This window comes from Erpetoichthys calabaricus, chromosome 2, assembly GCF_900747795.2.
Source record: "Erpetoichthys calabaricus chromosome 2, fErpCal1.3, whole genome shotgun sequence".
NCBI classification, from domain to species: Eukaryota; Metazoa; Chordata; class Cladistia; order Polypteriformes; family Polypteridae; genus Erpetoichthys; species Erpetoichthys calabaricus.
The window spans coordinates 255,840,611-255,866,055 of record NC_041395.2 but is presented as its reverse complement, the minus strand read 5'-3'; the positions used below and the strand labels follow the sequence as shown (position 1 = coordinate 255,866,055).

General features: G+C 36.6%; 1 protein-coding gene across 1 annotated transcript; it reads left to right on the top strand.

Moving 5' to 3' along the window:
• The first annotated feature begins 2,637 nt into the window (after positions 1–2,637).
• ube2d1b (ubiquitin-conjugating enzyme E2D 1b) lies at positions 2,638–24,803 on the top strand. Its single transcript, XM_028795408.2, has 7 exons — positions 2,638–2,842; positions 4,942–5,005; positions 5,133–5,164; positions 16,906–16,983; positions 17,071–17,176; positions 17,461–17,554; positions 23,969–24,803. Exons 1-7 carry the CDS (start codon positions 2,819–2,821, stop codon positions 24,012–24,014), a joined length of 444 nt encoding a protein of 147 aa, XP_028651241.1. The 5' UTR covers positions 2,638–2,818; the 3' UTR covers positions 24,015–24,803.
• The last annotated feature ends 642 nt before the right edge of the window (positions 24,804–25,445 follow it).

The following is a 25,445-nucleotide window of genomic DNA, read 5'->3' as shown; positions in this document are numbered from 1 at the left end:
GTTTAATTAATTCCATAATTAAGTATGGGTGGCATGGTGGTGCAGTGGTAGTGCTGCTGCCTTGTAGTAAGGAGACCTGGGTTCGCTTCCTGGGTCCTCTCTGCGTGGAGTTTGCATGTTCGCCGTGTGGGTTTCATCTGGTGCTCCGGTTTCCATCCACAGTCCAAAGAAATGCAGGTTAGGTGCATTGGCGATCCTAAATTGTCCCGTGTGTGTGTGCCCTGTGTTGGCTGGGATTGGCTCCAGCAGACCCCCGTGACCCTGTAGTTAGGATATAGTGGGTTGGATAATGGATTGATGGATAATTAAGTATACTGTTGTAATTGGTTACATGGAGGTATTAACTCCTTAGATTTTTATTCATTTAAAAAAGACCATTTTTTACTGAAGCCTCTACTTCAGGGTTACCAAGGACAAGAGCCTATCCCAGCAACATCAGGTACATAGCACGTGCTAAAACCACATGGGGTGACCTCTGCCTGATATTCAAAAATTAATTTGAAACTTAGTAAGTTTATGCACAAAATGATTAATAACAAATTTCAACTAAACTTTAGTTGTGTTATTTATTATTCTAGATTACTTCAGACAAAAAATATTTATTTAGTTTTCCAAATTCAATAATTATAGTACACCAGTAACGGTGCATTGCACGTACACTTGACTTGAGCATTCATAGTTTGCATACTCCTTCTCTGCACATTTAGCATTCGTTTGTTCAGAGGTTGATGCTCTTTCTGCTTCCTGAGCAGCTCTTCTTTTCTCCACCCTAGCAGCCTGGTTCTTTTCTTCTTTCATTGGCATCTTTTTGCATTAAAACTGATTAAGTCAGTGTTTGTGTTGCAATTATTTAGTACGTTTTCCTTAATATTTCACTTAAGCTGGCACTTAAGTCTTCAATCTGCCTCAAGAATATTTTAAGATATGAAGAAGTACGGGAAGTGACAGCAAAGGTGGTAGGAATGAGAACGGTGCCTGTATGCATGCACCGCATGGCCGCCCTGCTGACCGCTGCCGAGAGTTGATTCTACAAAAAAATGAAATAAAAATAAAAAGAGGAATAACCCTGGAGGTCAATCATCACCCCGAAAGCAGCTAGTAGACGTCATGTAATATATGTGTACCACATTTCAGGCCAATAGGTCAAACGGTTTGCAAGCTACATGTGATTTAAAATCTTGGACAGACAAACGGACAGCCACGGTAACGTATTATATATAAAGATGATCATGGGAGGGAAGCAGAGTCCAATCCAAAATTATCAGCCCAAGGCAGAGAGGGAGTGACCAACACACTGCAGGGCTTCCTCAATTATACTGGGCCACTTGCAATTAGCAAATGGACACTTCTACAGGATGTGGAAGGTTAACAGCACAACCAGAGAAGAGCAAGTCCAACTCTTTCTCTCTCTCTCTCTCTCTCTCTCTCTCTCTGTGGCTTAAAAATTAACTAATTGACAGGAGGATCCAGATTAATTCAATCTGTGAAGAAAAGCAATATGAGTGAAAATAGACTCAGGATGGTAAAGTAAATAAATTCTATTCTTGTTGCTGTCAATTCAATTTTATTTTATTGTCCCACAAGAGAAATTTGGTTTATAAGTTAGTTTTATAGGGAGACCACAACATAACATTAAAACAACATCATAAATAACACAGCCATCAAACATAAGCTTAGTACAAAGAAGTATAATGCATATCTTAGTACAATATTTATGGTGAAATATTAGATCAAAAAAATGACACTTAAAAATTAAACCATCATTTAGACTTGGCTAATGCTTGAAGCAAATGTCAGCCCACAATATAAGCTTGTGTATGTACATTGAAGTTATTTAGAAGATTAATAGCAGTTGGGATGAAAGAGTATTTCCACCTGTTGCTTTTTATCCTTGGGACCTTGGATTGAAACTTGATGGCAACGATTGGAATTGAGAATCTAGTGGGTGAGTCCTGTCTGACAAAATACACCCTGCTTTCTGTAGTACTTGCTTATTAATCAGGTCAGTGAGATTTGACTCTTGAAATTGTGTTATTTTAGTGTTCCACTGTACACTTTTTTTACTTATTTTGTTTTGGTTACTAACATTAATATTTTTGAACCAGACTAGCAGAAAAAAGACAGACTAAACGTAAGATTTATAAAAGAGTGACATAATGGTAGGACTCACACTAACAAGACTCCTCTTCCTTAGAAAGTAGAGGAGCTGCTGCCCCTTTTTGCAGATGGCTTCTGTATTTTCATTAAAAGTCAGTTTTGTGTCTATGATTACTTCCAGATATTTGAATATCTTAATATTTGAATAAAAACATCTGCTAAACAAATACATGTAATTTTTAAATTAAAAACAATTTATGATATATGGCATGAGATGTGATGTACATATGTTTAAGTACAATTGTGTCTATAAAAAAGTCGATTTTTTTTTACTGGTTCGTATGCACCACAAGGCCAAAAAATTCGAATTCTATGCTGATGAGGATCCCTGGCCACCCTGTTTCACTCACGCACGCACATACAGCTTATGCCTCGTCATGTCAGTTTTGCCCTTTATTTGTTGCACCACTGTCTCGTGACGGTTTCACTTTAAGAATAGACGCCACAAAAGAAAATAAAAGACTACAGATCCCAGAATGCAACAGTCATCATGCTTTCCTGAACAGAAAGCGGAAACAAAAGAAAGAAAAAAAACCTACACACCCTGGGTGAGTGAGTGAGCGGCTGTATGAAATAGAAAAGGTCTGGTTGCGTTACGTGGACCGTCGGAAATAGCAACGAGGAGTCACCGAAAGGTACGCCAGGGTATCGGGCATTAACTATGGCGTTGAAAAGAATACAGAAGGTAAGTTTCCGGAATGTTTTCTTTTCAAGACTATAGAGGTACAATACAATAGAGTGGTACTGCGGTATAATGGTGGAGTAGAAACGGTACAAAACCAGAGGCCTGTGAAGTAAAAGCAGATTCGTTTGAGCGCAGCCCTTTTCGGTGTAACCAGATTTGACGCTGGCGTTTTTCCCCCTCAGTTAACGTTTTTTTTTTCTTTTTTGTTTCGAGCCCAGCAGTGAGGTGAAAGTTTGAGCTCGCCACACGTTAAAGCACTGCGGAGTCAAGTGGATATCATAAACGGTGCTTTAACGTGCTGCCTCCCGCAATAATCTGTTTTATTTCCGTTTTTAAAGTACTATTCCAACTGACATACAGAGAGTGAAACTAAAAGCCGAATGCGTTCAAATGTCTTTAATACCTTAAAGCACTGTTTCTTGGTACGTCATTTTTTCAATTCGTTTTGTTCGTAACGCATTTATAGAAATATTTCGTGGGGCTCCCTGTTAGAGATACGTAAGTTGAACAAGAACATAGACTTCAAATAGAGGTTTAAGTATATTTAAGTGTCTGTCATTTAACTATTCATTTTGCTTTCCCAATATAGTAAATTTAAGTTTTTATAGCGATTCGAAGGCCTGTCCTGAGAACGGCATTCTGTTGGCTGGGCCTGCAATCATCAAAACTCTTTCTACTTAAAGCAGTTTGGGAAATCATTAAATCCAAAAAATGATTGTCAGTTAAGTCTGTAGACGTAATGAATCCCGTTTGGACAGAAACCTTTAGTGCAGCGGCATGACCCAATTGTGATGTGCGTCAGTTCTGGTTAAGGAGCGAGTAAATAATAATTACGGTGAGATTTCAGAAATTTTCATTTTTCTGTTTTTGTGTCAGCTATATGATAATCTTTTTGACCTTTCTTGAGCATGACGTAGGCGAATTTGAATATTATGCCCTTATCAGCTGATGGTTGGATGCACTTGAATCAGGAAGTTGGTAACGTCAATTTGATCACCGTGTTGTTGAGTTAATTTTAAAATGTACATTAACACATTCTGAGCTCCATGTGTAAAACCTGACGACTTGGTTATAAAATGTATCATTTTCTCAAACCGAGTTATGTTGCGTTAGTGTCAGCTGCATGATAAGGCTTTGTATGTTTTTGCCTAAAGTACTGTGCCTGGTGTGTGAACAGTTGATAACGTACAGACTCTTTACTATTCACCCTTCCATTTTCAGTAGTACCTGGAAAATTCTGATGTGCAGGAAGCATAATGCCTCCTCTGACATTATTGGGTGAAAGGTGTCAACCAGCTCTGGTGGTGTGACATCCCATTGTAGCATACTGTTATACACATACTCCCTGTCAACAGTTTGCACTTAACATAGCAGGTATGGCTTTTGGATGTGGGTAGAAAACATCACAGACATGTATAAAACAGTCAAACTATCTACAGACACGGAGGCAAGGTCGGGCAATGAATTGAGGAGGCTGGTAAATACTGTACCGACAGTGGAGCAAAAAAGAACATTCTCTGCTGTGTACAAAGTTTGCTCGAGGCATGTTACACACTGCCAGCACTGTACATAAAATCACAATGGGTACGAAGTGCCTTAGGTAGTTAACAAAAATATATCGGCAAATCATTATTCAAATATTTAGTATTTTTTCCCAGGTCACATTGTCCTGAAATATTGCATGTGATGAATTGCCCAGAAGGTTTTGAAAGAAGATACAGAGAATAGTGTGACCTGGTCAGCCCTGTTCAGTTTGTCATTGCTGCAACACATAATTGTACTTTTCATATGTAATTTAGCTGAATAAACTTTGTTTTACTTTTAAAGCAATATTTTAGTCCACCGTAGCAAAAGGAACACACATTTTTAAATCTTGAGTAATAAACTTGCAACTGATTTTTAATAGACAGTTTTCTTTATGTAGTGATTTCACCTCCTGGCATGTGAACAAGTATTGGTATATATAAAATACCAATTTTTGTTGATTGCTTGAAGTAGGCTGTAAATTGTTTTGTTTTGGTAGCTTCTAAATACATTGCTTATCAAGTACATTTTACTTATATAAATTTTTTAAATAGTGTAATATTTTTATTTGCTAGGAATTGAATGATTTGCAACGTGATCCACCAGCACAGTGTTCAGCAGGACCAGTAGGAGATGACTGTAAGTTGAAAACTCATGTATTGAATAATTTCTGCCACAAGTGGAAGAAGCTGGCATTAATTAAGAACAGATTCTGGAAGTTTTCATTATAAAACAACTTTTTTTTTTTTTTTTTTGTCCTTTTCAGTATTTCACTGGCAAGCAACAATTATGGGACCGGTAAGTATCTGTCAACACACCTTACCCAACTGGATCATGATTTTTAAAGTTCTGGAAGCTGGTTGTTAAAGTAGTGGTTTCTTACAATAAGACTTGTGGAACTGTGAGGGAGGCTACAGGTTTACATTTTAATTTAAACAGCACATGGACAGATGTAAGGAGGCATCTTAAGTGTTGTTTGTAATAAATTGCCATGTGTAGTTGGATCTTTGTGTACAGAGATGGATGCATTTTTCTGAGCTTGTTTTTTTCAGTTGTTGCTTACAAAAAAGCCTATAGACTGAAATAACACACAAAGAATCAGAATATCTTTATTTTCATTGTAACAAATACAACAAAATTAGGTGCAGTATCTGCGGTGTCAAAATATAAATATAATTACAAAAGGATAAGAAATAAGGTAGAACACAAACATTCAACATAAGACCTTAATTGCACATGAAACACTATTACACAAGATGTTACTGCTGCATTGGAGGTGATTAGGTGGCATTCAGTGCCCTAATAGCAACAGGGTGGAAACTGTTATTCAGTCTATTAGTCTTTGTTTTGATGCTCCTATATCTTTTGCCTGATGGCAACAGTTGGAACATGTCATGAGCGGGGCGTGAGGAGTCTTTTAAGATGTGTTCAGCTCTCGCTGCCTCAGGAAAGCAGAAAACTTCTTAAAAGACTCCTCAAAGAAGCTGTTCTTCTTAACTTTGATTTACATTGGTGTCTGTCCCACTGTTTTATTGTTTTAGATACAGCTAATGTATATTTGCAGCAAAAATAAAGCAATACATGGCACTGTTGTTGACAGTACAGTAAGAGAGCAGTGTAATCCAGTAAATGAAACTGTTCAATTAAAAGTGACCTAATTATGAAATTGGTGAAAAGTAAAACCTCTGGTTTGTTTTACCCTAAAGAGTTTTTGAGATCCACTACTATAGAGCAGTAGTTTTTGTTGTGGGTATACGAAGTAACAGTGAGAGTTGTCATTGCAATGAACTGATTGTGGCCTGTTACATTCATAAGCATGTAGTTTGTGTGACAGAGGCAGATATGTTCTGTTTGAAATCTATGTGTAACCTTTCAGGGGGGAGGTGGGAGATTTGAATGTATTGTTTGTTTTTTTATTTTTTTCTTCCCATTTTATAATTTACTATCTCAGAAATGAGCGACTCATTCTTACCATATTAAGAACCAGGCACTTCGTATTTCTTTATTCAGTAACTTTTTAAAAAAACTTCTTGGACAATCCAGAAATTCCTAAACGTAGGATTTCTTGAGTGAGCATTCAAAGCATTATGAAGTTTAAAAAAATTAAAATTATTCTTTTAATTAAGAAATTGGAAATCTAGTAGTCCTAGACTAGTTTTCAGAATGTTTCTTTAGAAACAAACTTTTTATATTACAAGATCAAGTAAGAATTAGTCAAAAAATGAATGTTAAAATAAGGCTTTTGTTTAATCCACATTGATTTCAAAGTTCATTATGAATATGTAGCTAGTTATTTGTGATATTTTGCTTCTTATGTAATAGGGGTGTGTAGTGCCTTAAAGAATTGATGATTTCATTTTCTATGATGTCCTTTTCACCCACCTTGTCGTAATTCAAGGTGGATGACATGATCCAAGAGAAAAAAGTGAAATTAGAACATTTCTCATACTTGTAATGCATATATGAAACCCATGTATAATTGCATGTTAAACCCTCCTCCACCTCTCTATTCCACATTGTGCCTTTCTGGTCCTTGGGGAGCAAAAGATGTGAATTCAGTGCCCATCTATATTTTATATAAGTTGAGACACTGAAATCTATTTGTGTGTCACAAAAGGAGTTCTCGTGTGTGTGAACACTCATTAATAGCAGCTTAAAAATTCTAAGTCAAAAAATATAATGGCAAAAATTTTAAAACAAATCACAAACCAAATAAGTTGTAGTGTTGGGGGGGGGGGGGGGGCGGCGGCTTGTGAAAGGTAAATCAAATGTGTAGAGCAGCTCGATTTGAGAAGTTTTTAGAGTGGGGTGTTGGTGGTCCAAAAATAATATTTAGGATTAAACTAAACCTGGTAATATTTTTAGGAGTTGTCAAGTCAGTGTCCTCTAAAAGAAACGTGTTGGTTAAGGTTGCTTTCCTGACCCTGAAAGTGCTCTTTAAAATTGCAATTTTAAAATTGATATAGGAAAAATCAGAAATATGGCAGTTATTTTCCATTATACTGTATTTATTAAGAAAAACAGCTTTTATTTGCTACAATGATTGCTTAACTATTTTAATATAAAATAGCAAATCGGGGACCTCTGGATCAAAATTGAGATCAGGAGAAATATGATACCTTCATCTTTTGTTAGTACAGTACACCTTCTAACCAAAAAGCAGAACGGTGAGGTAGCAAAATCTGTTAATTTTATTAATGGCAATTCACACAAACAATTAAAAAATATAGAAATACTGATTGTGGAAGTGATGTGCAAAACACTAAAGTATTGCAGCATAGCATATCTGGAGTAACACTGTGCCGAAATTAGTGCAAGGTTTTTTATATATTTGTTTTAGAATTAATTGTCACTGTTGGTTTTTGAATAAAAGCTTTTTTTTCCTTATACATTACCATTGTTCGTTCTTGCAGCCCTAATGATGACCTAACTATGTTGAACAGGTTAGCAGCACCTCTACTGATGACCTAAGTATGTTGAAATCTTTTCAGCAAATGGACTGACTTTATATTTAGGGTTTGTCGTTGCTTTGCAAGTAATGCTGCCAGAATAGTCTCCATATGAGTTCTGGAGTGACCTGCCCAGTCTAACCCAATCCTAGCACTTGTGTGCATGAAGGTAGAGCAGAGTTCCATCACTACCTAATTTGGTTTACTTAATGTTCTATTTATGCAGTTTCCTCATTCACTTGTAGACTTGTCAGAAATTAATGGATGTTTAGCCTTATCCCTGGAATCTTAAAAAAAAAAAAAAAAGTTTTAATATAGTAGGAATTACTAAATAAAAAAAATAAAATATATATATTGGAAGAATTTAGATTACATATAGCTTGTATTTGTACAAATAATCATTGACTAAACTGCAAAAAAATGACTCGTGTACTGGAACCACTTGGACTTGCGGCTCTCAAAGAAATGCCTTTCACGAAACTCCCCACGTAACTCAACTGAAATTGCTATGATGTCCCTCGCTTTGAGTCAGTGTCGCCACAGCTCTTTTCCTGACAGACGGCGTGTGTTGTTGTGTAGTGTGTGTTTTTTTTTTTATTATTTATTTATTTTATTTTAATAACATGCAAAATACTTGCACAGCTGTTCTGTGAATAACAGGGAGGAGGAAGCCTGCATTTACAGTTCTTTGGTCATGTATGAGTGTCTGCTGTGCTGGGGGTGAATGACTTGTGTTTATGGTCCTCTTGTCATGTGGTTAACTTCTCATTTTGGTATGTTAATTTCTTTTGCAACTGGAGTGTATGACTTCTTGTTATTTGTTGACCTGTACATAGTGAACGACAATTAGTTCTACGTGTACCCGCAGTAGTTGCTAACATGATTGGAATCTGCAATCTGCACCTGCAGCATTTGTGTTCCTATAAGGCATAGCACATGGCAAGCAGAGGTGCAGGAATGAGAAGTATCCATTGCCCAATTACATGGGGGAGGAAGCTGACACCTCAAATTCTTGGTTGTTGCATGTGTCACTTCATGAGGTCTTGCTCAAGACCAAGATTGAGGGTCAAGGCGTAGTGCTTCACCAGTTTTTGCATGACTTCTGGACAACCCTTGCCATTTTATATAAGATTGCAGTAGATCTTCCTTTTTCAAATGCTGCTTTTGTCAGTGTTCACCCATGTTTTTTCTCAACTATTATGCTAATGCTATGTGATTGGGGTTGTGTTGATAAAAGGACACCGTAAAAATGCTCAAACCTAGCACCTTTGAGCCTGTTTGAAAGCGAGTTAAAGTTCTGATAGCTTCCACAGGCTCTCCAGGTTATTGCTGAGTTTGACACTTATTGCTAACTACTGGACTTAAGTGTTCACATTTTGAGATAGACATCATCTTGAATGATTGTTTTGCACTTAGATATTAAGGTATTTTTTCACAAAAAAACAAGCAGGGCTTATTGTTCAAAAGGTGAATACACAGGCAAACACCTTAGATGGATTGTGAGGAAGTGGTGTTAAAGCAGTATTTGGATTTTTATAATGGGTGTTGATTGCATTGTAAGAGAAAATTGCAGTGGTACGAATCTGTCTGTCATTTAGTATTATCTATATCCTAAATACCTTATCACCACACATGGATTAGACATTAAGAATACAGTGGTACCTCGAAACACGACCAGTCTTCTGGAAAGGATCACGTTTGAGTTTCGAATCAAATTTCCTCATAAGAAATAATGTAAACAGCATTGATCTGTTCCAGACCCCCAAATGATTGCTTATTTATGCCTATATACGTACATAACTAATAATGAAAACATTTACGTAAACAAATCTAGCCTACTGTACCAACCTACCTACCTATGATGATAATCATTTAAATAAAACCATTGAAATCAATACAGTAGTACACACATTAAAATCAAACACACAAAACAAATAAAATGACAGTTTGTATACTGTAACTGCACTTTACCTGTGATGATGTAAGCATGTGCTTATCAACTTGGCCAACCCATAAGAGTCGACAAATGTGAACCAGTTTCATGTTTCGTTATTTCTTCTTTTTTAGCTCAATTACGAGCTTCCTGTTTGCTTTACTACTCTAACTTTCTTATGGGGCCATGGTAATTACTTTACTTTCAACAGGGAACAAACTCCCCAAAAAAAGCAAGAAAATTGCACGTTCACAGTTTCAGCACACCTTTAAAACAGGAGATCTGCGGTGATACTGAGGCTGAGTCATAGGCATATAGACATATATGTAGGCCTGTTTGGCTTTGTCTTGGCTCCTCATGACTGCATCTTGATCCATACAAGTTTTAGCAGGATGTCCATGTGTTGAGTTTTTGTTAGAGGTTGGGAGCAAAAAAAAAAAAAATCTAATGACCCATTTGTATTTTGAATTGTTAGTCTTGGGGGCATTTGTATTCAAAGTTTCTACTGTACATTTTTCAATACCGTATATACTCACGTATAAGTCGGGTCTTGAAACCTGAAAAATCGATCATAAAATCACACCGAGTTATACACACGTTCAAAAATGCAACACTTACATTTTTTTTTTTTTTCATCTTCTTGCCGCCTCCAATCTCTCCTCAGCTTTTCAGACACATCAAATTTTGTTGCAGCAGTGCAGTTACCAATTTCTTTTGCTACTTCAATAACATTTAATTTAAAACCAGCTTCTATTTTCTTCTGATCGAACGGTCCATCTTAGATAAGGGGTGGTCTTACGATAAAGGTGTATGAGGGTGTGAGATACAAAAAACACAAATCCGTGCAAATGTTTCGGAATAGTTTGGGTATTATTGTGTGGTCACGTAGGCACAATACATATTTATATTAAAAAAAAAAAAAGGCAGCGTGCTCCGTGGTTACTCTCTCAGGTGGGCGATAGCATATCATAATCCCCTGGACCAATAGCGTGAGTTATCCGCATTCAACTTATATGACCGACATTATAAAATACCAGAAATTATATCATATAGTCCCGATTTATCCGCTGGAGAACTTATCCTTGAGTATAAACGGTAGTTTTTGTTCTCTCATGTTATATGCAAAGTTGTTGTAGTATTCAAAAAGTAGTGTGGTGAGTTTTTCTTTGCAGTATAGTATAAGCCCACATCATCAGGGGAAAAAAGACCTTTTATATTTTAACAGTTTGCACAACATATAATAAAATCTAAAATAATTCAAAACAAAAATTTACTTTTGAACTTGATTTTTTTTAAATCATGAAAAACTGCTACAGTGACACACCTTAATTTAACAAAAAGCAATATCCTTTAGAGAAACTAGCTACTGAAATTTAAAGAAGGAAAAAAAAAAAAACTAAGTACAGAAGTATTTCATTTCACAGCTGAATTGGACAAACTAACATTATGGTCAAGCTGAAAAGGGCATATCAACTCTGAGCTCTGTAGTGAAAGCTATGTCTCCTCATTGACTAAATTGTACATTTTGGGAACTATTTTGCTGAAGTATTTTCAACCAAGTATTTCATACTGAGGGTTCAATGCATCGATCTTATCGTTGATTGAGGCCTTTCCCTACTGCATGAGATGGGAGTATACTTTTGATCAAAAAACGGGTTATGTCATCAGTGCCATCATTTGATCTGATCCTTTGAATTTTCTCTCAACTGTCTGGTTGACTTGCAAAGCAGAAAGTTTCCCTTCACATGAAGACTTCACACTGATGTAGCATATTGCACAGGATGTGTAGTCCTCTGATGTGCTACCACACTCCCCCACCCCCTCCAATGGCAGCACTAGCATCAGCAGCCTCATTGTACTTATTGCACTTCTGTTTTGCCATCTCAAAACAATTATTTATATAGCACATTTTTGTAGAGAGGTGTATCTTTAAGTGAATGTGCTGCAAAAACATTTGAGACCTGTGAATATTTGCCAATGTGCTATAGGTACTGTTTCAAGAAAATGGAGTAAAATTTAAATTTTATTTCAGTGTGTAGAACTAATATATATTAGGGGTGAGCATTGTTGCACTTGTCCAGTGTCTATGTGGGCAGATGGGGGTCCCATTACTTTTTTATTATTGTTCTGCAGTTAGGTATTTTACCATTTATCAAAAAAATGTGTATTGTTTAAGCCTTTATTAATGTAAGAACTGCTGACAGGTTCAGCACTTTGTTTCATAATCACAAAAGGAAAATATTTTAAAGTATGAAATGGCACTGCAGTTCAGGAATGTTTGACAGAAAAAACTTAAAAAATTAACTATTAGTAGCTGTTGCATTTCTTTTTGGAGTTTCTTGTAAAAAAGCTCACTTCTTTTTGTTACAAATTTCAGTTTCAATTTACATAGTGATAAAGTTTAATAGTGATTGGAATATCTTTTGTAAAGGGGGACTCTCATCTAAATTTTCCAATAAAGTTCCAGTTTTACTTTTAGCAATGTCTCGCTGTACTACCACATACTGGCATTTTTTTCCTCTCTAAGTTAGTAAAGGTGCTTTGTTTTGACCAGGACTCGTTCTGATCCAGAACGGATACATTTTCAGTTATGCATGTTCATCCATGACTCAATGTATTCTGCTAGCAGTCTTTGTGATATAACTGAACTAGAACATGTGCAGCACAAACTAGTGTAGAGAATAAGGAAAACATCAACTTTTTTGCAATTTTTTTTAAAGTCTTAATGTCACTATCATATGAAAAACACAAGTATTTTTATTAGAGTGATGTATGCTGCATTCAGGAGTGCAACACTTGATTTGCAGAACAACGGAATGAGAAGTACAGTGATCCCTCGCTATATCGCGCTTTGCCTTTCGCGGCTTCACTCTATCGCGGATTTTATATGTAAGCATATTTAAATATATATCGTGGATATTTTGCTGGTTCGCGGATTTCTGAGGACAATGGGTCTTTTAATTTCTGGTACATGCTTCCTCAGTTGGTTTGCCCAGTTGATTTCATACAAGGGACGCTATTGGCAGATGGCTGAGAAGCTACCCAACTTACTTTCTCTCTCTCTCTCTCTCTCGCGCTGACTTTCTCTGATCCTGACGTAAGGGGTGTGAGCAGGGGGGCTGTTCGCACACCTAGACGATACGGAAGCTCGTCTAAAAATGCTGAAAGATTATCTTCACGTTGCTACCTTCTGTGTGCAGCTGCTTCGTGAAATGACATGCTGCACGGTGCTTCGCATACTTAAAAGCTCAAAGGGCACGTATTGATTTTTGACTTTGTTTCTCTCTCTCTCTCTCTCTCTCTCCCTCTCCCTGCTCCTGACGGAGGGGGTGTGAGCTGCCACCTTCAACAGCTTTGTACCGGCGGTGCTTCGCATACTTAAAAGCCAAACAGCCCTATTGATTTGTTTGCTCCTCTCTCTCCTGACACGCACTCCTTTGAAGAGGAAGATATGTTTGCATTCTTTTAATTGTGAGACAGAACTGTCATCTCTGTCTTGTCATGGAGCACAGTTTAAACTTTTGAAAAAGAGACAAATGTTTGTTTGCAGTGTTTGAATAACGTTGTACAACCTCCTGTGTTTCTGCGCAAATCTGTGACCCAAGCATGACAATATAAAAATAACCATATAAACATATGGTTTCTACTTCGCGGATTTTCTTATTTCGCGGGTGGCTCTGGAACGCAACCCCCGCGATGGAGGAGGGATTACTGTAGTAAGTACATGGTTGGAATGTTTTTAAAAAGTAAAAAAAAAAAAAATAGCAAGCAGTGAACTATTTAGAATTTATAGGACAAGGTGTGAGTAGTATTAGGCCAATTGAATTGGTATTGGGAAGTGAGTGGTGGACCCATACAACATGTTGCTACACAAAACAAATAACTAAACTCTCAAAACATGATTGATAATTTTTTACACACAGAAACAAGTTGTTTCCTTCACACCAAACTGTTCTAGGTAAAAGAGGACAGGACCAGAAATAATGTGTACAAGGTCGGCGATCAACTCCCTCATTTTTCTTGTTCATGCTTAAAGAAAAATACTTTGGTGAGCAGCATTAGTTAACTGTTGTGCCCTGGAATTACAAAGGCTTATCAACCACAAATAATATTGTTGATTTAAAACTTAAAACAACCTGGGAAGTTTCTTAATTTTCCTGATGTGTGAATGAGCATATGCATGCAACTCAATTACTTTAACAGATGTGTTGAATCTGCAGGAATGTGGTCAGGACCAATAGAGTTAGACACCCATAGGTTTTATCTTTATAATGTGGAATGTAACATGTATTGTGTTTAGTTGCACTCTTTTGGTTTTGATTTGCTTTTGTATGTTAACTATTGGCCTCTTGTAATGTATAGCAGTCACAAATATGTAAATTGCCACCATGCAAGATACAAACTGATTTTTAAAACTGCTTTAAGGTGATGGCGTTTTTCACTAATAGAACATTGAAAAAATAGATGCAGTATGCCTTAAGCACTGGAAATAGTGGAAAACAGCTGAATTGTAGGGCTTTTTGCTTAGTGGGGGTTTAGACGGTGATATGGAATGTTTTGGTAAAGCCTGTTCTTTGCTGTTCTCCTGTACTGTCCCTATAGCAAGTAACTCCCACTCTTGGAAGTTTTTCACATTTCATTTTTATACATCATTGTGTCTCTGGATTTCATTTACCTTTTTGACACTGATAGGAAACAGAAAATACTTTTTAATGTCAAAAGTAGGATAAGGTCTCCACAAAGTAGTGTAAACTAATAAAAAAATATAAAACAAAAAACAAATGATTGCACAAGTGTTCACCCTATTTACTATAACATACCTAAACATCAGTCTGGTAGCCAATTGCTTTTGCAAGTTGCATAATTAGTCAAATGGTGAGCACCTGCTTGTCTCCACAACAGGTCCTGGTAACCTTGTGAGAGGAGAGGGTAAAAATGAATGCAGCAAAATGCAGTGAGGTCCTCATACTCTAAAATCTTCTTGGAAAACGCAGGTTTCTGTTTTGAGTGAGACAGTGGTCCCAATTATAAATCCAAAGCAACACAGGAATGGCTTTAAAATAACAATGTTAATGTCCTAGCAGTGCAGAGTTAGTCAAGATCTTAATCCAATTGAGAATTTGTGGCTGGACTTGATAAAGACTGTTCACTAACACTCCCCATCCAATCTGAAATTGGACAATTTTGCAAAAACTGAGGAAAAATTAGTGTCCAGATGTCCAAAGCTAATAGAGATATGTGCATGCAGGCCTAAAGCTGGAATTGCTGCCATGGGTACATCTGTGTGCCTACCTGAAGGGGGTGCATACTTGCACAATCAATTAATTTGTGTTTATAATTTAGATCACTTTTTAGAGATCTGTTTTCACCTTGTTTTTTTTCTGTTGATCAGTGTCAAAAAAGCCAGATTAAATACATTGTGATTTCAATATTCTAGAATAATTAAAATCTGAAAACTTCTAAGGGTTTATTAATGTTTGCAAATTATACTAAGCAGCACACACCAAAACATCATTTCTTAAACGTTTTTTGCCCAATACAGGGTCGCATAAAGCCAGAGACTGAGGGGCAAGACAGGAACCAAATGTCATTGGGCCACTAGTCCTATGTGGGGTTTACTTATTGAACTATAGTGATCCAGCGCCTATTGCGGAAGTTACGTTCCAGACCCATCAGTGATAGATGAAAATCTGCGATATAGAAAGACCATATAAATATTTTTTTTTTGTAGTTTAAGCCTTAAAATACCCCACCAACACGCTTTAAACACATGTAAGCTTATTGAAATACACTTTGTAAACACATATGATATGTGGATATCAGGCTAAGGATATGAGTGACATTTCTCTATTATAAAAAAAATCTTGGCAGGGAGACCAGGCGTGATCTTCTCGGAAGACAATTTGACGTTCTGCGAGAGACATTTTAACGTCACGCAAGACAAGGCAGTGAGAGAGAAGGACAGCTGCTGTACAGACTTTTAAAAGAGCGACAAGCAGAACAAGCATCTTGGCAGAAGCAGCACAAAGCCAGTAGCTGATCCATCTGCTTCTCCTTGGTGTGCGTTCAGCAACCACCCCCTCACAACATGAGTGACAGAGATGCAAAGTGGCAGGAGCATAGCACGTCTCCGGGGGGTTTGAGCGAAGTGATCGAGACCAGATCATCTTGGAGAGATACTTTGACGACATGCGAGACTAGACATTACAACCTTAGGAAGCAAAATCTGTGAGACGGTGCTTTTTCCCCCCACCCCTCCCCCCGTCAGAACGCTAGTGGCAGAGATGCGAAGAGGCAAAAGGACAGCTGCTGTACAGACTTTTAAATGATTGACGCAAAGCGTGACAAGCAGAACACAGCAAGACAGCAGCTGAACCCATCGCATCTCTTTAGCGTGTGTTCAGACCCCCCCCTTCACAACGCGAGTAGCGTTGTAAGTCCCGTGAGAAAGAGATTTAACCACGCCTGGGGCAGGAAATAAAGAACAAATCTTGTTTTACAAAAGTTTTAAAGTAAAAATGTAGTACAAGGGTGTTGTACCGTGTTAGCCATTGTGAATGTAGAGAAAAGCCAAGCAAAATGACACCTTTTATTGGCTAACTAAAAAGATTACAATATGCAAGCTTTCGAGGCAATTAACAGTTGCCTCGAAAGTAAAAATGAAAATAATGCATATCTTACAATTCCCATGAAAATAATCTCTTTAAATTATCTGGTAAACCAAACCCAGGGGTGGACGAGCTAAGCAAGCAGGGGGTGGAGCCCCCTAGTAGTAGTGATAATAATAAATCTGCAATGTAGTGGGGGGGGGGTCCACGATAGCTGAACCGCGATATAGTGGGAGATCACTGTACTCAAGTTCTCTAAGGTGTGGGAGGAAATTGAAACAACTGATATTGGGAGATTGTGAATGTGCTCAGTTAAGAAACTGTTGTCCCCTGTAGCCCTGAATTAGTTTAAATTAATTTGAGAATGTGTATGTTTATTATAGGAAAATTCTCATTTAGTTAACTAATCGGTAAAGAGCAGATTTCTGTAAAAGTGAAACATTAGTATAGCAACACTCAGTTTAATAAAGTTTGAGCTTTTTACTGTGTTATGGTAAATGCCTGATTATGGCAATTCAACTCGTGACCAAAATATTTTTTATTTTTCAGAGTGATAGTGCCTATCAAGGAGGAGTGTTTTTTTTGACAATACATTTTCCAACGGATTATCCTTTTAAACCTCCAAAGGTCAGAATGACAGCTAAAGTCAAAATGCGCAAAATGTTAATTAGTGGTGCCATTTAAGTCTCACTGGGCTTTTCTCATCATTAACAGGTAGCTTTCACAACAAAAATATACCACCCTAACATAAACAGTAATGGAAGTATTTGTTTGGATATTTTGAGATCACAGTGGTCACCGGCATTAACAGTATCAAAAGGTAAGGGAATCTGCTCATTTCATTTTTTGCTTTTTATTGTGTTATGTATTACAAGCTTTCTTCTGACTTTAGTTTTTGTTTTGTTTAGCATTCTTAGTGAATTCGGTAAAAAAAAAAAAAAAAAAATCAGTACAGCAAAATTTGTAAAATGTTACAATCTCAAAAGAGAGGGTGTGGTACAGTTTAATGCATGTATTTTTTTAAACTGGCTTCAATAAATTCCTGCCTGTTAAAATGACAGCCATAACGTTTTCTCTTTCACCTTTTTTTTTTTTTTTCTTCAGTTTTATTGTCCATATGTTCGTTGCTTTGTGACCCCAACCCAGATGACCCCTTAGTACCAGATATAGCACACATTTACAAATCAGATAAAGAAAAGTAAGTATAATTTGAACAAACAACAATTATTGGAAGATGCCATAATGATGCAGAAGTTAGCATGTGTGCCTTTCCTCAGGAGATTTGGTCTGAAGTCCGGACCCATTCACTGTGTGTAGAGTTTGCATGTTCTAACCCATGTCTGAATTAATTTTTATCTGTACTTTTCTGTTTTTCTCCCAACATTTTAAAGATGTGCATGTTGGGTTATTTGGCTACTCTCTAAATCTGCCAAAGCATAGACAAGGCTGTGTGCATGTGTGTCGCCTGTGATAGACAGGTACCCCATCAAGCATAGGCTTTGATTCCCTGTAAACCTGAATTGGAAAAGCCAGTACAGTACATTGATTATTACCTGGACTATTATAAAATTAAAGAGCAAAAAGAAACTGACACATTATTTGACAATTACTTGTGTTTCTTTTATGTATCTCTTAAGGCCAGGACTATCATATTTCATAACCGTACTTTTACATAAGCTCTGAAATATGACCGGAACTACCAGATTTCATAACCATACTTTCACACAAGCTGTGAAATGCAATTTAGAGTTGAAAGTGGCAGAAACCAGAAAGCTGAGTGTACTCCACTAATTGGATGAACATATCTGTGCATGTTGGGTGTTTTTTTTTTTGGTTTTTTTTGTTCATTAATAGGGGAAAAAAAAGTTTAGGTCCTGGTGAGGATTTTATTTATTTGAAGGAGAGCAGCTATATTTTTTTAATTATTGATTCATTTACATATTCATCACTTAATGCAAAATGCCATTATTTTCAGTGTTTTGTCCTCTTCAAAATTCACTTAGTATAAAATTAAATTCTGAGAATTTTTTTTTTCTTTTCTTGATCTTTGAGATTGGTAAAATGCGATTCTGCATTTTGGTATTTCACTTCAATATATCTTTATAGTACAAAATCATGCAAAAAGTTGTTTGTAAGGGGAATGACACCTAAAGGTGGTAGGATGATCTAAATTATGATTTTGCTAAATCATTGTAATCTAGTATTAGTCACCTCATTCATTAAATACACTGTCAAATATGAATTTTTGTTAAACTTTTAATTTGAAGGAATCTCCATGTATTCTGTCTACAGGACATTTATCAGTCTCCCGCTATGTATAACCAAAAATGAAAACCCACCATGTCAAACAGTGTCCTCTTTGGCAGTGTTTGCCAGCATTTTTGTTTTGACGGGTACAGGTGTTCACGAAAGGTACATTGACCTCTAACTCTTTTATATCACTGCACAAGCTTAATGGTGGAAATGCCAAAATTTTTATTTACACTTGCACTCCGCAATACTTACCTGTGTGTCATGTACTCGTTCTCATCGCAGACCGCAAGATCCAAGGCTGGCTAGTTCAGGTTCAATAACCGCAATGGCTGCCGCTGGTCTCCTCTGCGTCAATACCCTCCTGAGGGCCAGAAGGTGCCTCACTTACTGTTGGGACACAGGAATTGCTAACTAACACTGAAAGGGGACACTTAACATTTTATTGAATTTATTAAAATCAAATAACATTCCATACAAGCAAGTCAAATTTTACAAAACCAAGTTCAAATGAAATGAACCCCCCCCCCCCCCCCCCCATGAGAAGAGAGCTAAGCCAACAGAGTAAAACTTTAATAGTAGGAAAAATAAGTAGATAAAAATAATTAAGGGAAGAGAATCCTCTTCCTTAATTTAAATGATTATTCTAAAATGTTATTGATTAGATCCTGCCAGGTTTAAAAAAGGTTTTGCACAGATCCTCTACTTGAGAATTTGATTATTTCCAGTTTCAAATATATAATATCAGTTACCAACTGATTTTAAAAGAGGTGGGTTATGATTCTTCCAGTTGAGCAAGATAAGTCTATGTGCCAATAGTGAAGTAAATACAATTACAGTTTGTCCTTCTCCACTTTAAGCTTATCTGGAAGTACACCAAACACAGCTATTAATGGATTAGGAGAGATTGTGACACCAAGGCTGTCTGAAAAGCATTTAAAGATTTTGGTCCAAAATTATGTTAATTTGGTGCACACCCAAAACATATGGCTCAATGAGGCTGGAACTTGATTGCAATGTTCGCAGGTTGGATATTGCCTTGGAAACATTGTGGACAATTTTAAACGAGACAGATCTGCTCGATAGATGATTTTACGTTGAATAATTGTTTGCTTTGTGCATATGGAGCTAGAGTGAATTCTGTGCATTACTGCTTTCCTATTCATTTCTGAAATGTTGAGTGAGGGATCATTTTCCCACTGTACTCTGGGATCTTTGAAAAGGAGGGACTTTAAAATGTTTTTGTGTATTACAAACGTGCTATCTGAGTCCTCAAGACTGATCAATATTTTTTTCCGGGGTAGAAGTAGGTGGGAGGTGAAGAAAATTGGGCAGGTTTTGTATAGCAAAGTCTCTAATTTGGAGGTAGTAAAAGAAATGTGTTGTCAGAAAGTTACATTTAGAGTGTAATTGTTCGTAGGATGCAAAGATGTGGTCTATGTACAGATCTCTTAAATGATTTAATCCCAAATGTTTTTCAGACATTAAAAACTGCATACGTTTGAGAGGGTGGAAAAAGGTGGTTATTGTGCACAGGTGTCACAAGTAAAAGCTTCTCTATCTTGAAGTCCTTCCTATATTGGTTCCATGTTCTGAGTGAATGAAGCACATTTGGATTATTAATATATTAGCGATTACTTGTATTTACTGGGGTACAAAGTAAGGAATATAGAGAAGTACTGCAGGATTTTATTTCTATTGCAGACCAAGCTACTGATTGTTCATCTATTTGTGTCAATGTCCGCATATTAATAGGTTATCTATTTGCTCCCCAGTAGTAAAATTGAAAGTTAGGTAGAGCCCAGCCACCTTCTGCCTTAGGTCTTTGTTAGGGTCACCCTTTGTATATGTGGATGTTTTGAATTTCAAATAAACGAGGTTCTGAATTCACCTTCTTAAAAAATGATTTCTTAATGTATATTGGAGTGTTTTGAAATAGAAAAAGCTTAGGAAGGATTCATTCATCTTGACAGTGTTAATTCTTCCAGCTAAAGTGAGATGAAGGGTAGATTGTAAGTCTGGCTTAAGTTTTTCCATGCATTTTCAGACTACCTTGGCAAAGGCCAAGAGGTTCATCAAGAACGGCATTCCTGCTGGAATGCATGGGTATGGTGTTCCGCTTCTAAAATAGTCACCTTGGAAGGGGCTGCAAGAATGAGGACACACAAATCAAAATGCATTAGCAGTATATGGCCAAGACTGGCTTCCTCAGTTGCAGTACCTTATTAGTGGTCAGAGAGGAACACAAACATCCTTTGGATCAGTCATTGTTACCCTTGTAAGGGCTGCACAGTTACTCTGACAGAGGCGAAGAGGTTCTCCTGCAGGTTATCCTGATTACTACCTTTGAAAAAGGTAAAACAAATAACATTGCTCAAACAAGCACACTGGGGCAGATGATATCAATTAACAAGGCAAGTTTCAGTTAGGTAATATTAAACTTTAATGATTACTTACATTTTGTTTGCAGAGAAACCAAGCATTTAATATTAAACATCAGAAGTTGGAGAAAACGTATAACTGGAATGATTTAAGATCAATGTTAGCAAAAGCAAACTTTGCTTAAGTATAACCAACCAGTAGAGAGAAATGTCTATGTAATTTAAACAGTCCTTTTTTCTTAATCCAACTAAGGCTTTATATATATATATATATATATATATATATATATATATATATATATATATATATATATACACACAGTGGGTACGGAAAGTATTCAGACCCCCTTCAATTTTTCACTCTGTTATATTGCAGCCATTTGCTAAAATCATTTAAATTAATTTTTTTCCTCATTAATGTACACACAGCACCCCATATTGACAGACAAAAAAAATAATTTTTGAAATTGTTGCAGATTTATTAAAAAAGAAAAACAGAAATATCACATGGTCCTAAGTATTCAGACCCTTTGCTCAGTATTTAGTAGAAGCACCCTTTTGAGCTAATACAGCCATGAGTCTTCTTGGGAAAGATGCAACAAGTTTTTCACACCTGGATTTGGGGATCCTCTGCCATTCCTTCTTGCAGATCCTCTCCAGTTCTGTCAGGTTGGATGGTAAACGTTGGTGGACAGCCATTTTTAGGTCTCTCCAGAGATGCTCAATTGGGTTTAAGTCAGGGCTCTGGCTGGGCCATTCAAGAACAGTCAGAGTTGTTGTGAAGCCACTCCTTTGTTATTTTAGCTGTGTGCTTAGGGTCATTGTGTTGTTGGAAGGTAAACCTTCGGCCCAGTCTGAGGTCCTTAGCACTGTGGAGAAGGTTTTTGTCCAGGATATCCCTGTACTTGGCCGCATTCATCTTTCCCTCGATTGCAACCAGTCGTCCTGTCCCTGCAGCTGAAAAACATCCCCACAGCATGATGCTGCCACCGCCATGCTTCACTGTGGGGACTGTATTGGACAAGTGATGAGCAGTGCCTGGTTGTCTCCACACATACCGCTTAGAATTAAGGCCAAAAAGTTCTATCTTGGTCTCATCAGACCAGAGAATCTTATTTCTCACCATCTCAGAGTCCTTCAGGTGTCTTTTAGCAAACTCCATGTGGGCTGTCATGTGTCTTGCACTCCTGACTGCATCTCTGGAGCTCAGCCAAAGTGATCTTTGGGTGGTTCTTTACCTCTCTCACCAAGGCTCTTCTTCCCCGGTAGCTCAGCTTGGCCGGACGGCCAGCTCTAGGAAGGGTTCTGGTCGTCCCAAACATCTTCCATTTAAGGTTCCCAAGAGCACAGTGGCCACCATAATCCTTAAGTGCAGCAGAATTTTTTTTGTAACCTTGGCCAGATCTGTGCCTTGCCACAATTCTGTCTCTGAGCTCTTCAGGCAGTTCCTTTGACCTCATGATTCTCATTTGCTCTGACATGCATTGTGAGCTGTAAGGTCTTATATAGACAGGTGTGTGGCTTTCCTAATCAAGTCCAATCAGTATAATCAAACACAGCTGGACTCAAATGAAGGTGATCTCAAGGATGATCAGAAGAAATGGAAAGCACCTGAGTTAAATATGAGTGTCACAGCAAAGGGTCTGAATACTTAAGACCATGTGATATTTCAGTTTTTCTTTTTTAAATCTGCAACAATTTCAAAAAAAATTTTTTGTCTGTCAATATGGGGTGCTGTATGTACATTAATGAGGAAAAAAAATTAATTTAAATGATTTTAGCAAATGGCTGCAATATAACGAAGAGTGAAAAATTGAAGGGGGTCTGAATACTTTCCGTACCCACTGTATAAAAAGTGTGCGCTATAATAGTGCATCCTTGGTCTGCATCTTCATTTGGGCGCATTTTAGGTGGTACTCCACTTTAGTCCTTGGATGGTATGATGGTTCAGTGCGACTTCAGAATTACCTACACCATCATATTAACCCCCAACCAACAACCCCCACTTTTCATACCCGCACTTCCAATTAATTTCTCATTAAAAGTTGCGTGTCATCCCTCCATTTAACAACCATGTTGTCAGTCTCTCTCAAAAGCTGTATAGTGTTTGTATCCTGCTGATAGACGTGGTTTCTTTTATACCAAGGCTTGATGGCTATTTTTAGTAAGTTATATCCGTCAAAATTGAATGACTAAGAATTTAGAATGGCAGAACAGCAAGGAGAAGGGCAAAGTTATTTTAAGCTAATTACCAGATAGTTCAGAAGATGAGCAGATCTAACAGGCTTGCATTCTAGAGTGGTCTCAAACATAGCCCACAATGTTTTCTGAAACTTCTAAACCTTTGTAAGCCCACCTTTTCTGTCTCATGGAGGAAGTCTGCTTTTGCAGCTGCACGGCCGTCCTCTTGGCTGTCTCTGGTCATTGAGCTAATCACATGCTTGTGCTGGCATTTTTGCTTTGCCCAGCCTTCTGCTAAACTCCTGTTTAGATACACACAATTAAATGTAATCCTAGTTTTCCCTTATAACCTCTACAATAGTTAATAGTCTGGTTACACAGTTTATTCACATAAAAGCTTCATCTTAGCCATACTATTCTAAAATAAAACACACAACTTAAATACTTAAGTCTTATTTAATAAACTGAAAAATTTGAAATCTTTATCCTCTTTACAAGTTCTTTCTGTCTTTGGAGCACCCAATTGCATTGTGTACTGGCAAATTTTGTATTGTAGTTTTAGTTGCTTTTTTATTCTGGACTCAGAGTTGATGCTTGGCCAATGTGTTGTGCAGCTGGCTTTTTGCATTTACAGGGAAAGCTGATGCTTGCTTGTTTGATTAGTTGTTTCATACTGTGTTCACCATTTTCTACATTTTTTTTTTTTTTTTTTTTAAATATGTTTCAGGTTGCAAGAATGTTGTTTTTTTTATTTTGTATGATAATGCATTATTTAACATGTATATAATTATTCCTTCCAGATATAACAGACTAGCAAGAGAATGGACCCAAAAGTATGCAATGTAAAGGAAACCCAACAGAACTTTTTTTTTTAAAAGTCACAAAGCACTGTAAATTCTAGAATCTAAAATGTTGAATTAGGTTATATTATTGAACAATCCGAACTGTTAACCTGTTTCAAAAAAGGCAACTATACTTCTCGAGTTGATGTTTAGTGTTTTGCAAGGGAAAAATCTGAGTATTCCATAAGAAGGCTTAACAGCTTGTTTGAATTGCAGTTGTTTTTTTTTTTTTCTCTTCATTAAGCACTTTTGTGTTTTTTTTGATCTGTAAAGTTAATTACAAGTAACTGTAATGCAACTTTATTGCTGTTATCATCCATAGACTAAATCTTATTTACTTCCATTCATTGTTTTCTTATTTTGTTCTTGTAGGTAGTTTCTAATTTTTTCTTTTTAGAGATTTTTATTGTATAGTATGAAAGCTATACTGAATCTATTTTTATTATTTTGCATTAAAAGTTATAAAAATAAATTACCTATGTTGTATATTTTGTTTTGTGTCTAAACATTCTTCGGAATGACTAAGCATTATGTCTCAAATTTATATTTGAGAATATTTAAAAACAGTAAAGGCGACGGGGAAATTGTATGGTTTATTGAAATAACTTGGGTCTCTGGTCCAATTTAATGTTTTAATTAGGACTGATTAGTAAACATGTAAAAGTGCATATCGTAGTTGTTTTTTTTCTTGTGTAAGATGAAAATTCTACAGTACTAAAATGCAGTATTTGGTTTTCTTTAACCTATAATCTTACTTTTTATTTATTTAATAAAACAATTTTCTTGCATTTTTCTTGCTGTGATAAATTTAAAAATGGTAAAATATATACTATTTCAATAAGTACAGTATTGTGATGTTCTGAGGTGGTGGTGTATGCAAATTGATTTTGGGTACTCTTCTGAAATAAGGAACTGATAAATATATTTTAAATTTAGAGCATTGTGTATAAGTAGATATGTGCACATATTTAATCATTTTGATGGATACAATACAGTGCCTTCAACATTTTTTTCACATTGTGGTCTTTTATATTTATTTTCAAATAGGTTAAATTTGGAAATTTTATGGAAATTTTCTTGATTGCAAAAGTTTGCACATCCTGTTAAAATTAAATGGGTACTGTAATAATGTTAAACACTTTGCACAAAATGAAGAACAAATCATAAAATTAAAAAGTATTTACCCTCCTTGTAATTGCAAATCCAATTTTGTTCTAATGCAATAAATCCCAAAATTAGTTGTACAAGTTGTTCATCTGTTTCAATGTATAACTTGCCATAAACTAATCTGAGAACATCAATACTTCCAACTCCAAAATAAATTGTACATCTAATTGTAGAGAAGCTCAAGTCCAAAAACAGTTATTGAATGCAGGTCAGAGCTCTTTTGTTGAGTTTTAAATTGCTTAGTCAAGAAGGGCATTTGATCATCTTT